Genomic DNA, 17,352 nt, shown 5'->3' on the forward strand with positions numbered 1-17,352 from the left:
TCTAACAGGGGAAAAAGAGGAGAAAAAGTGAAATGAACCTTGAATAAAGCTGTCAGCAGTAATTATCTCAACAACACTTTGTGAGGAGTTAAAATAAGCATTGCTGATTTATAACCTGAACACACTCCACCCTAGAGATTTTTTTTTCATCCAGTTAGTGTTTAAAATGAAACGTTGAATACCTGTCAAGTTTGGTGGTTTTTTTTTTGTGGTTAAAGATGCATAATGAAAATGAAGTTATTTTCCAGAGGAAGTTAATTTCAAGGGCTGTCAAATTTTTTAAAGTCTTCTGTTCATTTTAATATTTGTACAATAGTTTAATAAAACAAACAAACCTAGGGCGTACTTGACTGTTTTTCTCAGCTAATGCTATTTGATGTCAAAAGACAAAGTGGCTAATGCAGAATTACATCCACTTTCTGTTGTTGTTCAAGGAGGGATAAAGGTTTACGTGATAGTGGATGAGCTTTGGTTGGTTCATTTATTTTTAGAAATTATGTACTAAATGTCAATAGCAATGTCTTGTTGACCAGTATAGACTGAAGAGAGCCCTTCAGGTCTGTGTGATAAAACTGAGTCTAGTAATTAATTTCATAGTACAGAAAAAGCCCTTGTTTCAGTAAATTTCCAAAAAATGCCTTTGGTAGACTTTTAAATTGGAATGTACCTTCATTTTACAGTGGGATACTTGCTCGCTATTGCTGTGCTGACGCTTGTTTTATGTGTAGAACATATTTCAGTATGGATAGAAGTAATTTTACAGGCTGTTACTAATGAAAGAATACTTGCTAGCTTTGAGGAAAGAGTAAAATGAAAGAAACATTAATTCACAGAAAACCTTTGATCCCTTGAGGTTTTAAACATTATTTTTAAACATGAACATGTGTAAATTCTTAAACCATAAATCATTTTGACTTTGAGATTATACACTGAAAAGAAGATAGATTATTTAATGTATAATTATACTGCGATAAGTGATGTGATTGGCAGTGTTGAGCACCTATTTGTTTCCAAGGAATTTAGTGGGGGTTTGTCTGAGCAGAACAGGCTGCCCACACATTGTTAATAATGCTTGGTTAAACACTGAGAACTAGAGCCACGGCAATAATGACCTAATACGAACGATCTCTCATGTCATAGCACCATCTTTCTTGAAATGGTGAGACTCTGAGTATCCACAGAAATAGCGCGAGTTGCTTGGGAGTGCACCGCCCCCTTTCTGCATGGGTTGGTTGGATTTGTATGTGTTTGGATCTCCAACCAGGAAAGAGCATGGAGCCATCTGATATTCTCTGGTTAAAAATTGCCAATGAGTTCCCACACTCTTATTTTCCTTGCTTCAATATTCATATTCAAGGGCTGTGCTGGATGCATTTAGAAACCACTATTTTCTTCATGTCTGATGGAAAACTTCCTCCTCTTTGCATTTCAAGTGTGGAAGCAAAACTTCCTCTGCCATCATTCACGGGTCCTACCTCTCCTCCCTCCCCTTTATACTTTGATTTTTCGCATATGCCACATTAACTATCTCCCTTTCACCACACAAATATTCCTTGCTTTATGTTTCACTCGCTTCTTTAATCTCAAACAGGGTAGATTACAAAATTAAAATGGAAAATGGAGATGCTAGTGAGCTGGGAGGGGCAGCCTCAGCTGTGGAGGCTTGCTCCAACGGTGAGCGGAATAACTTCTTTTCCAGGCATTTCAAGTAGATTGTTGTATAACTTGTTCCTCTGTCTTTCTGGGGGGTAACGTTGAGTTGAACTGGTCTGCAGTTTCCTAGATCACCCTGAGATTCTGACTGAAAGACCTGGGGTCTGAGGCATAGGTCTGTGCCTTCATCTAGCCCTGCTGACAAAGTATTTCTGTCTACTTTCCCATTCTGCACAGTTAGTATGATAATCTTCTTGAACAGGGAACTTCATTTATCTAGTGAGGAGAGAGATGACATCTTGTTAGCCTAGGAGAAATGAACTTGTTTGAATTCTTCTGAGATCTGCTCATCAAGAAGGAGGGATTAGCAATGAAGAACATGCCTTGCAGATATCTAAACTGAAGTTTGGCTAGACTAAGCAGCAGGAGAATTTCTGGCTTATCACAATGTTACCTACCCTGGCTGGATGGCTAGAGCATGGACTAAACCTGGAGATACAGAAAAGCTCCTTTGCAGGAGCCATGCTATTCAGGAGAAAACTGTTGAAATGTTGTGTCTTAACTTAGTACTCTTGGTGCACTTGGGCTATGAAGCTGTTTGATCCCTAATATTCCTGGTATCCAAACTCAGCTAGTAGTACCATATGCATGTATGGTATAATAGAAAAACTAGGACAGAAATGTTCCATCTCAAACTTCATATAGTTTTCTTCAAAAAAGGCCAGATTTTTTTTTTCCCTAGCTCAAGACGATCATAGAATCATTTGGGTGGGAAGGGACCTTAAAGATCATCTAGTTCCAACCCCCTGCCATGGGCAAGGACACTTCCACTAGACCAGGTTGCTCCAAGCCTCATCCAGCCTGGCCTTGGACACTTCCAGGGATGGGGCATCCACAGCTTCTCTGGGCAACCTGTCCCAGTGCCTCCCCACCCTCTCCGGGAAGAATTTCTTCCTGATACCTAATCTAAACCTCCCCACTTTCAATTTAAACCCGTTACCCCTTGTCCTGTCACTACAGACCCTTGTAAAAAGTCCCCCTCCAGCTTCCTTGTAGCCCCTTCAGGTACTGGAAGGCTGCAATAAGAGGCATACATAGAGACATCTGTAGCGTCATTGACATTTATCGTACTCATAGAATTAGCTTACGCTATAACCAATAGTCAAATAACAGAATAGTAACTTGGAGACAAAAAATGAAATGCTTGCTAAAGCTCCTTCTTCCCCCCTCTATCCTTGCCCCTTCTCTTACCTGATCAGGGGAAAAAGGCATCACAGTAATTACTCCATCAAGAAAAAGGTTCAAATTATATGGAAGTGAAACTTTCACAGTAGAGACACCTGCCAGTCATTGAGCGTTTTGCTGCGGGCACCTCTGTCTTAGGTTATTTTGAGTAAGTGAGCATGGCACGTTATGAAATGTACTCGGTCGTGTTTGTTTCTTTATACATTAGCCATGTATCAGTGAGTAAACCAGTAAATGAAAAAGCTAAGCAGCTCGTATTTTGAGCACAGTGAAAGGGCTGTCACATGGCGGGGTTGAACCAGGATTAGGTTTCAGTCTGTAGGCAACGGTGCATTCATTTCTGATTAAGAGTTTCTTGTGTGATATACGTGCGTTAAAAATCTCCACTTGTACTGCAGCCCGATATGCAACCTCCAGAAAGAGCTCTTGTTCAGGTGATGACCTCCTGATTTATAAATATTATTGTGGGATATCATTTCCATGTTTGTTAATATATTTGTTTCTAATGTGAAACAGCAGCGAGCTAATATTGACAAGCCTAATTATGGCCAAAGTATTAAATAGTGGCCACACATGTCTATTAGATTTCAGAGCTGGTATATGCTGTAATAATAATTATCAAGGGTGGTTAGAAGTTTGTAGTTGTGGTAGAATTCCCCTTGTTAAAACAGCTCTGACTCAAAGACTACTCAAGCTTAGTATGAACTTCTTAATTAGTTAGGTAACTGTTTACTTAAAATAACTTCAGAACCTTTTAATACTACTCTGAATGTTGCTCACATACTGCTATAGTTTCCAGAGCAAAAGAAAGATTTTTGGGTTCAACATGTTTGTATAATCTCCATCAAAATCTGACTTCACAGGGTGAATAATGATATTTTTGGCATATTTTTTCTGGAGATAATCATCTCCTCTTAAGCAGTGCCCTGGTTGTACAATAACAGTGAAAGCATAAAACATTCCTAGACCGATACTGAGATAAGAGAGCTACTGCAGTTACTGACTTGGGCAGATTGTTTATCCAGCTACAACTCCGTATTACAATGCGTGCTAACAACAGATTTGTCTGCAGCACAAACAGATATTCTGCGGGTTTGATTTTTTTTTCCTCTTGCTCAGTAAGAGGAACAAAGGCATTGCCAGTTTTTACTGGAATTAGTATTGATACCCAGAACATTAAGTGTAAATCTGGAATTGGTTGCATGTAGTGCTCTAAAGATACTGCATTACAGAGAGACAGATGGGAAAGGCATGGCACTGGGTGGAGCACCTTGTTGTCTTGGACTAATTATGAGAGCTAGAGCAAACTGGAATTAGAGATGGCAGCCTGAAGAATTTGGGATTAGGTCATTTTATAAACAACAAAAGGCTAGATTATGTGCTTTATATGCTAAACCCACCCACTCCCACATTTGAATATATACAAGTTTTAATTCTACCGGTTCAACATTACAGAGTCTGATAGGATGCACTAGAAAGCATATACTGTCTTAGCAGTTACACATGGAGTGACAGCTCTGGGACGGCTTCTTTCTGTGGCTTCTTCCACCCAGATGTGCTAGTGAGTGCAGCTGGAAAGCTGGAACTATAATTTAGCTATGTTTCAGGATGCTAGAACTGGAGGGCAGGTTGTTAAGACTTCCTTTTGCCTAATATACTACAATCTGACCTCGAGTAGGACTGGGAATTAGTCTGCTTTTTATGGCAGATTTATGAGGGAGAGTCAAGTATCGGAAAACATGCTTTTTTTTTTTTTGTACACCAGAATTTGTTTGCTTACCTTGTCTCTGGGTATTAAAGACAGAAAACATGGATTATTTTCCTTTACCTCAAGAGGAAATCACGCTATGAGGACTCCCCCATTTAGTTTTCTATTGAAGCAGATTATATACAGATAAACATAATTCTGTATTAGAAGTACACCTAATTGAATAATCTGATTAATTCATAGCAGTCAAGTAATACGGTATTTTTATAATTCTTTTACTTCATATTAAAAGTTGAGCAGGTATGTATGCTGCAAGGTTTTTGTTCTGGTTTAGGTTTTCCGTTGTCAGATAATGCCTGTTGCTTCACTCACTGTGCATGATCAAGTGAGATCCAGCATCGTTGATAGGCTCCTCTTTTGCATGTGGATCAAGTGTTCTGTGAATTTTTTTCTGATGCTTTGTAAGGTTTATAGTCTGACCTTTGAATTTCTGAGAGCAAATGATGAAGAATCTCTAGTTTAGGTACAAAAAAAAAATAGAAAAGAAAACACTTTGCCATGGCAAAGTAGCACTTTAGTGAGTTGGACAGGACTCTTCATTTGAGCAGCAAACCCAATAAAGATAGTTACTTTGTCACTGTAAATGAAATTGTTTATTTTAAGTGGTCTTTTAAACAGTCAAAAGCTGGTTTTAAAAACTGATGGTCTCCAGATGGTACAGCTGAAGGCTGCATGTAATAACTTGTCCTGGTTAACAGCAACAGTGGTAAGTGCCTGCATGTTTAGATAGATGCGTTAACGTACATTCAAGCAAACCATACAAGCAGAACTCCCACACACTCCAAAAACTCAAAATGCTCACTGCTCTACTAGCAGTCAAATACTTAACGGAGAGCACAAATTAAATCAATATTCCTACTTCCTTTAAGCAGCATCACTTACATTTGCTTGTTTTCAATGGTTCTTCTTAAAAGTGCTACATCCTTTTTGAGAAAAGGGCTCCCTTGATGACGGGTATCCTGTGAACAGCACAGCCTCTCAAGTGATGCCAAAGCAGGTCCATTACGTATCTGCTGCTCTCAGCTTCTGCAGGGTGACATGTTTTGCAGACTTGTCTTGCCTACTGCACTGGTGAAACTCTGGAGTTCCTGGGGAAGTTTTCCTGCTCTTGATGACTGTGGTAGGGAGCTTGATTTGCTCCAGAGGAAGCTGTTCTACTAAAGATCGCTGTCTTGGCAGCACTTTGGTCATTTTCCAGGAATGGTCATTCTCCATCTCATCCCTCTGGAAAGGCCATACGTTACTAAGGTAAGCTCTGAGAGGATAGTAACAGGCCTAATGGTTAAGTCTGTAAATTGTATGCTTCAAGGGCATGCCCGTTTTTCTACCATAATTAATTTTCTAAAGTATGTTTTGACTTAAATTGAGGCAGCTTAGCGGCAAGAAGAGTTGTTTTAGTGTTTTAATCAATTGCTGGTTTGCTGGAGAGACGTGTCTATATTTACACAGAGCAAAGAGTGAGCGTTTCCAAAATGACTGTGGTAGTTGACGATGAGGAAGAAGGTCCACTTCTTTACAGTTACTGCTTTAAGCTGGCCATTTTGGATGTCCAGCTACATTCTGTAAGGTGTTAGGGTGCTCTTAGAGCTTGCCTTCATACTTTCTTCACTAGATACGGTTGCCATTAGAAGCTTTTACAAAGTGCTGTTTTTTCCATCCGCGTGAGGCTGAATACGAGGAAGACTAATTTGTCATATCCAATTACTGCTTTCCTGATGCAGTGTACAGAGTTTATAATTTTTGTATCAGCATTTCTCAGGAGAGAAAGTTGTGCAGCTGCCACTCTCTGCTGGTATCATTCCTTCATGTTCCTAATGCTGTTTATCTTTCTCAGATCTTTAGCGTCTTGATTAAATATCCCTGGACTGGTACAAGAGACTGAGTTTGCTCCTTTCTTTGTAATTTCAGAAGTGGGAATTAAGTCGTGCCAACAAACTCTTTCTAGAAAAAGATTGAAAGCTCGTGAGATTATGGATTTATAATTTTTCCTCTTATTCTGAGCATGCGACGGCAGCACTGGAGTTACATGCGATTACTGATTTCATTCCTTGCTGCAGACGTATTTGTATCTTGAACTATTTGAAAAAAATAGTTTTTAAGTTGTTCTAAAGCATATCTCCAGAACCTTCTGCATAAAAACGATCCTTTCTAACAGGAAGAATAATCTGTTGTTTAAAGCACCTGGTCTCACTGGATTTGGCAAGTATTTCTAGGTCGATCTGGAAAGGTCTTGGCAAAGAATCCTGCGCATTTGGGTCAGAAAAGTTGTTGCTTAACTTAATCCCCCAATTATTAATGCTGGCTATTAAAATACAAATCAACTTACAGTGAACATTTACAGATATGTTTGTTTGTATTATTTAATTGATAATCTGTCTAGCTCATTATTGGTGCCAAGAGTCCTGCATATGCGTCTTTTGATATCTCTTGTGCCCATGAAAGGCATCCGATTGAAGATATTGTACTCAAATAATGTTGATTTTCATGCAGAAAAATCAATTATTCTGAAAAGTTAGTGAATTTTGAGTGTCCAATCAGAAGGATTCATGATTTAAGAATATGGGTAATCAGGTACTCAGGCTACAAACCAGCATTTTCAGTTTTGGAGTTGGTAAAAAGATTGCGTCCATGCCCATGGGGAGATGTGTGTGACACAGCAATTCTTGTATCTAATGTACTGCAACCCTGTCGGGGAGCAGGCAGATGCAGTATTTACAAAGAAAGAACCCTCCAAGAGCAGCCTGACATCTAAGTGGTTCTGGCCACTGAGACACTTCAGCGGGTGCTCCCATCAGTAAATTGGCCTGCGTTCAAAAGCTTGGTGGAAGTTGAGGTTTGCTGTCCATGGCACCGGACTGAACTGCCTGGAAAGTAATCTTTGCTTAGTGTTGATGTTTCCATAAATTCCAAAATAAGGATTAAACTTCCTGGTGCAAGAGTCTGTCCTGAAGAGTGGACTGTCTCCTTGGTCTTAGAATGAAGATGACAATTCTAGAGAAACCTGCGTGCTGCTAGATTATTTTGAAATGAAAAGCAGAATTTCTACTTGTCTTTTCCTTTCTTCTGCAAAAACTTCTCCAGAAAGCCAAAGGGGAGGGTGACTTCTCACACCAAAAAAACCTAACATTCCAACCACTGTCTGGGGAGTAGGATGAGACGTGGTCTGATGTCGAACCCCTTCCGCTGTTAGCTTTGACACTGCGATATAGGGTTGCAAATTGGAATTGCAACACTCTGCTGTTGGGCCAGTGATGAAAGAGCGCAATAACTGCTGGCTTGATCTTACCTCTCTTTCTTTAATGTGTACGTAAAAGATATCAGGAGCCTTTCCAGACATCTGTCAGGGTATTCGGAGCTGTTAGAGAGGGAACTTCAGTCTGTGTGTGGTTAGTGTGCGTATGTTTTAGCAGTATTTTGTATAGTGTGGTAACTACAGGGCAAAGTTTCAGGTTTTGTAACAGTTGAGTTTACTTTATGATTAAAAGCTTATGAAAATACTAATTAAACTGGTGGACTATTACAGAGAATAAGGTTCTTTACGCTCGTGTCACAGGAGTTTCATAGGTAATTGGTCTTGACCTGTACGTCGCCTTTAATATTTCATTTGCTCCGGAGTAGTATTACTCACTTCCTTTAAGATGATAGCTAGGCTTTTTATGCAGCTAAACTTGTGTTTAACCTTGCTATGAGAATGTGACAGTAGGCTAGTTCAGACAGGTTAACATTCATTTGGTAACCAGCCTGCTTAATCAGCCTGCTTCAACCTGCAGCAAATTAAATCTTTGCGAGTTCTAGCAGATAAGTGATAAAGTCATTTTGAATTATGTATAAAAATAAATGGGGTATTTTTAGTGCTCATGGCAGTAAATGAAATTTAAGGCTTATGATTTATTATTGGGGTTTTGTTAAGGGTGATTGAAATTTATTTTACCTGAATGTTTTTATAGTTAATTAGGAGGATGCTCTGTTTCTGAAATAGACAATGTAAGTCTCTAATTCTGAGCGCCTCAAAAAATAGTAGTAATTTTTAAAGGATCTAGAAAATTGTCTGCCCTCTCTGTGTTTCTTCTGAAGGAACCATTAGAAACAATACTTTAAACATTAAGCCAGAACTATCGTTCTCCCTGTCACTAAGAATTGTACAGCATTGTGCTGGTTTTGGTTGGGGTACGGTTAATTTTCCTCACAGTAGCTACTATGAGGCTGTGTTTTGGTTGTACTGAGAAGAATATTGATAACATACTAATGCTTTTAGTTGTTGCTAAGGAATGTTTATATTAAGTCAAGGTCTTCCTCAGTTTCTGATACTGCACAGTGTTCCCAGCCCCTTCTGTACCTGGGAGGGGACAGCCCGGACAGCTCACCCAAACTGAGCAAGGGATATTTCACGCCGTCAAACTTCATGCTCGGTATATAAGTTGGGGGAACTGGACCAGGGGCTTGTGTTTGGTGTCTGGCTTTGCTGGCTCACTGGCTTTCAGGGTTCTGGGACTCTGACTGTCATTTATTTTCAAATATTTAATTGTCCTTATCTCAACCCAGGAGTTTTCTTGTCTTTTTCTCTGATTCTCCTCCACATCCCACTGGGGGAGAGGGAAGACGAGCAAACAGCTGAGTGGTGCTTAGTTCCTGGCTGGACCAAACCACGCCAAGCATCAAATATTTTGTTGGGTACAGATTCTGCCAAAATTAATTGGCTATCTTCATTTAAGAGCTATTCACACTGTGAATTTACCCCACGTGTTACCAAGACAGAGCTTAGGTGCTTCTGAAGATTCTACTTACAGCCCTCCACCTCACCTGACCAGGGCTCGTGCGCTTTCCAGGAGAGGGCCGGAGGCCAGGTGTACGCCTACGCTGTAGGAAGAAATGTGTGAAGGTGCTTGAAATGGCAAGGATAGCACAGACAGTTCTGATCATACAAGAGTAGGCAGTTTGTGTGGTGTTTGGTTTTTTGGGTTTTCGTGGGTTTGTTGGTTTTTTTGGGGTTTTTTTGTCATATTGATTAGTACATTTTTAAATGTGGATCTTCAAAAGTTACTGTGTTTGCAGGCATCTACTAGTTTTTTCTTTCAAATTATGATAGCTTCTTTCCATTTGTTGTTCCATTAATGTTAAAAAAGTTGAGATTTAAGCGTACAGCAACAGGCAAAAGTGCTGTTTCTGCCGGCACTGGTTAATGAACATCTATCCTGTCTGTGCTGACTGCAGTTTCACCGGGGTTTGCATGTGTCCTTGTTCATATGAGAAACAAAACGTGCCTTTGACATTAATAATCACCAAGATAAGGATAAAATATAATTTTTAAGTAGCCATCAGGATTGTGCCTTTTACAATGTCTGCCAATAAACTGTTCTTTCAAGATAGTATTTTTTTTTTTTAAATGACTTAGCTGTTTTTAACTACTTGTTGCTTTAATGTCTGCTTATTGGCTAGGGATGAAAAATTTACATTTGCTTCATTAAGACGTACCACTGTAAAAGCTACCACATACAAATAATGGTTCAAACTTCAGGCCTGATTTAGGTGAAAATAACTACTCAAGACAGTTTTGAGTTTGCAGTTCCATTTAGCTTGTTTTGATACTCCGTGCATGCATTCCTGTAAAACTCAGTTGTTTCGTTGAATATTTTCATATAAAGAATAATTTTCATTTTTCAGGCTTCTTTATGTTTGTATAATTAATTCGGTCTTCTGCAGTGCAATCTTCAGTTTGAATCTCAAAGCACCCTTAAAGAAACCCAACCCTCAGTTGAGACTATGGCTTTAATAAACGATCATTGCTTTGTTTGTAGATGACTCTAGCTGTTTCGGGACTGACGTTTCCTTGCCATCGACTTACAGTTGGAAGAAGGTCTTCACCTGTACAAACAAGGGAACAGTCAGAGGAGGTAAGAACGTCATCTTTATTTAACAAGGATACTCTTGGAAAAAGCAGGGAAATCTCAATTTGCCATGGTCACCAACCGTTCTGTTGTCAAATATGTCAGTATAATTGCATCTTAAAAGAATCAGTTTGCAATTCCTGTAATACGTTAGTTGTGGCAAAGTAAGGAACTAGGTGAGTCCTTGAAGAAAAAGAAGAAAAGCAAAGCAAACAAGCTACAGTGAGCGCTGAAAAATACTCCAAATCAAGCAGAAGGCTAAAACATACGTTTTTAGGGTTAGCAGAAAGAGCTGTTTGCAGACTGTACAAACTCTTGTTTTGTTGTTTCTAATTATTAATCGTTAAAATTTCAAATCCCTTTGTCTTTCCTCGTAATGAATTTAATATAAGTAGTTTTGTATTTTCCACACACCTTTTGCACCATTTAATTCAGAGGACTTTAGCGTGTAAGGTTTATCTTGCTGCACAAGAAGGGTGTGTTTCAGTCTGCTCAGCTGAGTTGGCAAGACGTAGCTGTGAGGTATGGTCAGGATGCAAGCCTGGATAAATGCTGTTGGATAGTTGTTGAAAAACAGAGTATGGTGAGACAATGCTATTTTAGCTATACCTGAACCACTTAGCAGGCTAAATAGATGGTTATTGTTTTGTCCTGGGATCTGCCAGCAAGACTCTGTCATTGCTTCTTCACTTCGTTCTTTCAGAATTACCTGTTTGTCCACCTTGTCCGCCACACAGTTTTCTTGTGGACTTGTTCATTGAGAAAATGTTCTGTATTTGAAGTCTCTAATGTGCAGCTGTTGTAGGGAGAGATCCATCATGTTTGGAGCTCTTTGCTCCTCTCATGGTCACTTGCATGCTAGAGCTGAAATCTCACGTTTCATAACGTGCTTTGTTGTGCTGTCAGATTCATGTAAATTTTCTGTAGTGTTCTGTCACAGTAACTCCAAGGTCAAGTGGAGCTGGAATAGTTGTTCATGAAAAGAAGTCAGTTTAGAGACAAGTTGATGTTGACTAGTTAAAAACAAAGTTTTCTGAGTTGTTTTATGTTTCAGAGGACATGAAATCCAAAAGATCTGACAGTGGGCGTTGGAGGCACAAGATGGGACCTTAGCTCCTCGCACAGAACTGTCGATTTTTCTCCTTTATATTGATAGGCCAAAGAAATCAGCCTGTCATTCGAAACACAGTAGTCTGGTGTGCCAAGTTAGGACAGCGGGTGCTAAATTTGTGGGGAAGAGATAGCAATGTGAGAAGATTTCCTTTCCAGGGACTGTGCTCCACCATGCAGTATTGCTAAAGTAGATTTCATCTGGATATCTAAGATTACTGATAGATTATGTCACTCTTCTCACTCATTCTTATGCAGTAAAACCAGCTCCAGTACCTTGAGATGGAAAACAGCACTGACTTTAGACAAAATTTGCTCAACTGTGTGTAGACAGAGCCAGCCACTTAGTTATTTAATAATGCATTTTGTCACATAATATTGCTGTCAGCCAGACTTCTGGTAAAAATTAGATCTTATTTATAAAAAGCAATCTGATAATGTATAAAATAGTAAAATAAAATGTAATAAAAAAAAATAAAAATCAAGTGTTTTTGTAGGTATGTGTAAGTATTTTTCAGTATGTTATGTATTTCATATTTCACTGAAGAAGACATCTATAATAGAGGCTTATGGTGGGTTTTGTTTTTATATAGCAGTGCACTGATGTTCATATGGTTAGTGACAGTGATGGAGATGACTTTGAAGATGCAACAGAGTTTGGAGTTGATGATGGAGAAATGTTTGGAGTAGCGTCATCTGCCTTGAGGAAATCACCAATGAGTAAGAGTTGACAGTTAATTGACATGGTACAGCACTGGTGAATGCAGGGAGGTACCATGTGTCTGCGTAGTAAGAAACAGGAAAGTATCTTTTGATAGGAATGTTAGAATTGAGTCTCATGTCTGATGGATATATCAAAGGAATACTGGAAACATAAGTGGCAACTATAAGAGCATCTCCCCGCAGAGAACGTATCTTAACCTTACAGTTTTAGCTTATAGTTGAAGAATAATAATTTAACTCTGAGAAATTAGAATTTCTAACTAACTGTACCTGTAGATTACTAGATTTCCACTTTCCTGTTTTGGAAAAATCTACAGATTTTTAGCTTCAGCATCTCGTAGTGATGAATATTTTTAGTCATTTACATTAAGCAAGTTTCTCAGTGATTATTTGTCCTTGAATTATGAAAAGAATTGAGCAGGAGCAGTCAGTTACCTCCTATATTCTATTCTATATATTTGCTATTTACTTTAGGCTTGCCTTAGTGTTATTACCTTAGTTTTTTGACAGAAAATAGATGTAATTGTATGGAAAACTGTTTAATACTTTGTATAGAAATTAAAAAAAAAAAAGAGAGGGGAAAAAGAGAAAAACAGTAACTAGCAATGTAGTGGGTCAAGCCTTTCAAGCCAGTCCTTTCATTTTAATGTATGAAAGTAAGTCCAGGATGTTAACTCTGAACAGGTGATGTATCACATTACACTGGACCTGCGTATTTTACTGTTTGGAAAGCCTGAATATAGTCATGTGAGCATCTGGAAATTTCATGTCTTTCCAAAGGTTCATAGTCTATAGTCTTTAATGAAATTTATGTATATAACCACTTCACTAAGCTGTCAACATAAAAAAATCTGTGAAACAATTGAGTTCGCATATTAAAACCTGTTTCCTTAAGGTTGAATTTAATTTATATTTTTCATTTTTTAAGTGCCAGAAAATGCTGAAAATGAAGGAGATGCCTTATTACAATTTACAGCTGAGTTTTCTTCAAGGTAAGCTTTGCCTATTAACTGCAGTTCTTGTTGCAAACTAAGTAAAATTTAGTAAATTATGAAAATAAAAATAAACCAAATGTACATATTTGCTTGTGGGTTCATATTTAGGCATCCTAATCTAATTTATTTTAAGCTTAACTTTGTTAGAACTGTTTCCAAAATAAAATTATTTCTCAGTCCAAGTTAGAGTGACAGATTCTTGCCTTATTTAATTTGCCACTAATTAATATCATTACTTAATTATGTAAGGGTCCAGAAGGATGATACTCTTAGTATGTATAGTAATTTTAATATGACATACAGAAACAGAAAGCTAAAACTGATTAATATCAGGAAACATACACAGAGTTGCAGTAAGAGTTTTCACAACAATGAAGTGCTTGAATAAATCTCTACTTTTAAAAATAGAGACATGCTGGTTTTTTTAACTTTATACCACCAAATCATGCATTGTTAAAGAGTTGCCATGTTTCATCATATAGGTAGAAGCTCCAAAATAACGCAAAGTTTATGCCTTCTGTTTTCACTCCTCTGTAGTGAAATGTTCATTTATATATGAGACGCATTAATGTGTAATACAAGAATAACCTTCAATTAACCTTTTCGAATATAATAAAGAGAGGAAATAAGTTAGGATTGAAAAATTATATAGAACTTAAGGGGTATGTAAACAAAGTTTTTATGATAAAATGTGTAATGTGGGCATTAGTTACTTTGAGCTTTTGAATGGTGGGGGCAGATGGCTTTTGAAGGACAGAATGGAAATATTTAGGAGTGTATCCTAAAGATTTAGACATTGCATTATGTTTACAAAATATATGAAGAGGTAGAATATTGAAATGACTTATTTCAGTAGTTTTTAATTAATTGGAAATTTCATCTCAAACAGGTACGGTGACTGCCATCCGGTTTATTTTATCGGATCGTTAGAGGCTGCTTTTCAAGAAGCCTTCTATGGGAAAGCTAGAGATGTAAGTGTGTATTGATATTACTTTATTTAATACAGGGGCAAAATGGAAATCACTGTGAATATTTCATCTTTATTTTGAAAAAGGTAAACTACATGTTGCAGTTTTCTTTGTTTTATTGTTTATGAAGAGTTATACTCATTTACTTGACTGACTAACATACTTACCTTGGTTGTTATTGAAATGACAGGGAATAACTCATGCTTTCTAATTCAGGCTGTATTTTTATTGGAGTTCTTTAGTCATCAGAGCTACTCTTCCCCTCCTCCCCCAGCTCCCTTCCTGAAATAATGGTGTCCTAGCACCACATACCACTGGCTGTGAGTCTTGTGGTTGACAAGTCCAACGTTGTGTGTTGGTAACTGCTTTGAAGGATGGCTAATGAAATTGTAAATTTAAATTGAAAGGTCTCTGAAATACAGTGTGCTTTTTTTTTTTTGTACAGCCTTCATCTGCCAAGTAAATTCCAGTACTAAGGTTTGGTTATTTTAGTTTTTCTGCACATCCAACTAGACATCTCAAGTTTCTGTTATTACATGCACAGTTTTAAAATCAGTATTTAATAAAATTAGAATGGGGATAGTTTATTTAAGTTTTGGTGACTTGAATTCACCAGGGAGAAACCTAAACCCCTGCATAATTAAGCACAGATAAAGCTGAAACACAAACAAGAAAATCATGCTGTTTAAATTTACTTTTTATTGTCTTGATACATATTTAATTTTAAAATGAAGACTGTTTTGGCTTCCTGTAGTTATTCATATTGGAAGGAACAGCTGTGTTTTACTGGGGGTGGTTGTGATAAATGTGTGGTGTTACGAATCTACGCTCTATAGCTTAAGTTAACACAAGCTTAACGTGGTGTGCACACAGATAGTCTGCTCGCACTCTAAGCTTAGTGAATATTTTCATGTCTTTGTGCAGATGTCGGAGCATAAATGGATACAGAATAATTCCGTGGCAAAGTATTAATTCCTAATAACTCATTAAAGTGAAACTTAATGCATGTTTAAAAGAAACCAAATTATTAGTTCAGCAAGAAAACTGTTTGAGTTGAGAAGTTCACTTTAAGTCATTTCATGAGAAGTGGTGACAGTGTAAAAGTTATATATTTAGGAAAGTATTCTTTTTCTGGCTTTTTTCTTTAATTTTTTTTCCCTCCAAATATTGCCCTAATTTTTGGGAGCCCTTTCCCCCAACTACTCTGCGGAATGACCTTGGTTTTATTATAACATTCTGATTTAAAACAAAGGTGTGAGAATGTATGTATACACCATTTATTTTTACTTCATTTTTCCTGTTACAAACAATTTTTTTCAGTACTGCCTTCTGGAATTCATAATCAAGGAAAGGGATACATTATTTTATACTTTTATAATTGCATTTCATAAAGTAATTCAATATGTATATCAGTGTAAGAAATAAAGCTTAGGAGGAATTGCAACCTCTATGTCTTGTCTTCTAATTTATACTGTGGAGGCCACTTAATTTTACCAGGGCAACAGATGAGCTTCAGGCACCAGCATTCTTCACTTGAAGTGAGAAATTGAGTTCCAAGAGTAAATAAAAACAAGATTGAAGGTTTAAATCCTCTGCTAGGCTTTTTGAACTTATATACTCATTAAATGTTTATTGGAGTGGTGGGATTACGAAGGATTTGGGTAGCTTCATCAACTGGTATATACTTAATCACTAAGTAAAACACTACATTTGATAGAGTGTTTCTCACGATGCCACACTCAATCCATCTTAATGAAAACCGCTTCAAACTGATTTAATTTGAGAGCACTTGGCAGCTTGAGTGCTCAGAGATCTTAGCCTTTTCTTGACAAATTCTCAACACTGTCCAGAGCAGAAGGCGCACTCTGCAGTTCAGGCCTAGCGAGACAGCCCTCAGCTACATTTTTAATCTGCATTGCGGAAAATTTTCCCTCCATAAAATCCCAGTATGTATCAACTTGAGGCTTTTTTTCAGGAATATTTTAATTTGGGGTATTTTAAGAAAATTAACTTATGTCAGAACATGTGTTTTAAACACAAATTACAGGTTATTTTTAAGAAAATAGGTGGTGTTCTGTTAAATCTTAGTGTCTTTTGTTTTCATGTGTTGGAAAGGATGGTAGTTCAAAGCTGCTTAAGGAAAATCTTACTCGAGAAAGAAGTAACTTGCAAAAAAGATTTAGATGTTTGTCTGACACCTGTGTTTTGTTTAGCTTTTGTTATTGTAGTTTTTCAATTTGTCTTTAGATAGTTAAGACTAACATGCATGATGGATGTCTTTTTTTCCTTTAGAGCAACTGCTACCATGGTAGTGCCACTTCTAGGTAGGAGCGATGGAATGAGGTCAAATGTAACTCTGCTTTAAAACCTATCTCTCTCTTCAGCACAAAAATACAGTAGCCAAGATACAGAGCTTTCCCTTCGACAACCAGCGTCCTTGGCAATGAAATCCCCAGTTGCGTCCTGCAGCCTGATAGTTCAGGGCATTGTGGGTTCATTTCCAAGGCTTTCTGTATATACAACACAAGAAAATATTTATTATTTTTAATAGGGTCAGAATGACAAACAGAGACAGAGGTTTATTAAATTAACAAATCAGTTGTTTTGTGAAATTCTTCCCCTACTTATTGTGCCAGTTGGAAAGAAACATTTCCTTGTTGTATCGCCTGATGACAAACGAGCTTACTCTTGCTCAAGTAATTACACTATCATAGCAATACCTAAACCAGATGCCATGGAAGAAATCTTCTAATAGACAGTTTTAAACAAGATGTTTGGTGAAGGTTTCTTTGTGACTGAAAGCAGTCTGTGGGTGCCCTGTTTTCCGAAACATCAGGGGGGTTGTGCTAACTCGTAGTGGTCTTAATCGCTATATTGAATCTCACTGAGCTATTTACTTGAAAAATACTAAAATATTTTCTTTTATTAAAGCTTGTTTGCCTTTTCATTTTTATAGGTGGTTGCTACTCTTTTATTATTAAAAAGAATGAAGACATCTGCCTTAC

General features: G+C 37.6%; 1 protein-coding gene across 1 annotated transcript in view; it reads left to right on the forward strand.

The window, feature by feature from the left end:
* Positions 1 to 17,352, forward strand: part of FAF1 (Fas (TNFRSF6) associated factor 1) — a gene marked incomplete at its 5' end in the record, with an annotated part of 124,572 nt that overhangs the window by 56,759 nt on the left and 50,461 nt on the right. The window contains 4 exons of the mRNA XM_010156975.1: positions 10,462 to 10,557; positions 12,255 to 12,381; positions 13,313 to 13,376; positions 14,269 to 14,350. Coding sequence (XP_010155277.1) covers positions 10,462 to 10,557; positions 12,255 to 12,381; positions 13,313 to 13,376; positions 14,269 to 14,350 — 369 coding nt within the window. The remainder of the gene's footprint in view (positions 1 to 10,461; positions 10,558 to 12,254; positions 12,382 to 13,312; positions 13,377 to 14,268; positions 14,351 to 17,352) is intronic.

This window comes from Eurypyga helias, unplaced genomic scaffold, assembly GCF_000690775.1.
Source record: "Eurypyga helias isolate BGI_N326 unplaced genomic scaffold, ASM69077v1 scaffold6448, whole genome shotgun sequence".
Classification (NCBI taxonomy): Eukaryota; Metazoa; Chordata; class Aves; order Eurypygiformes; family Eurypygidae; genus Eurypyga; species Eurypyga helias.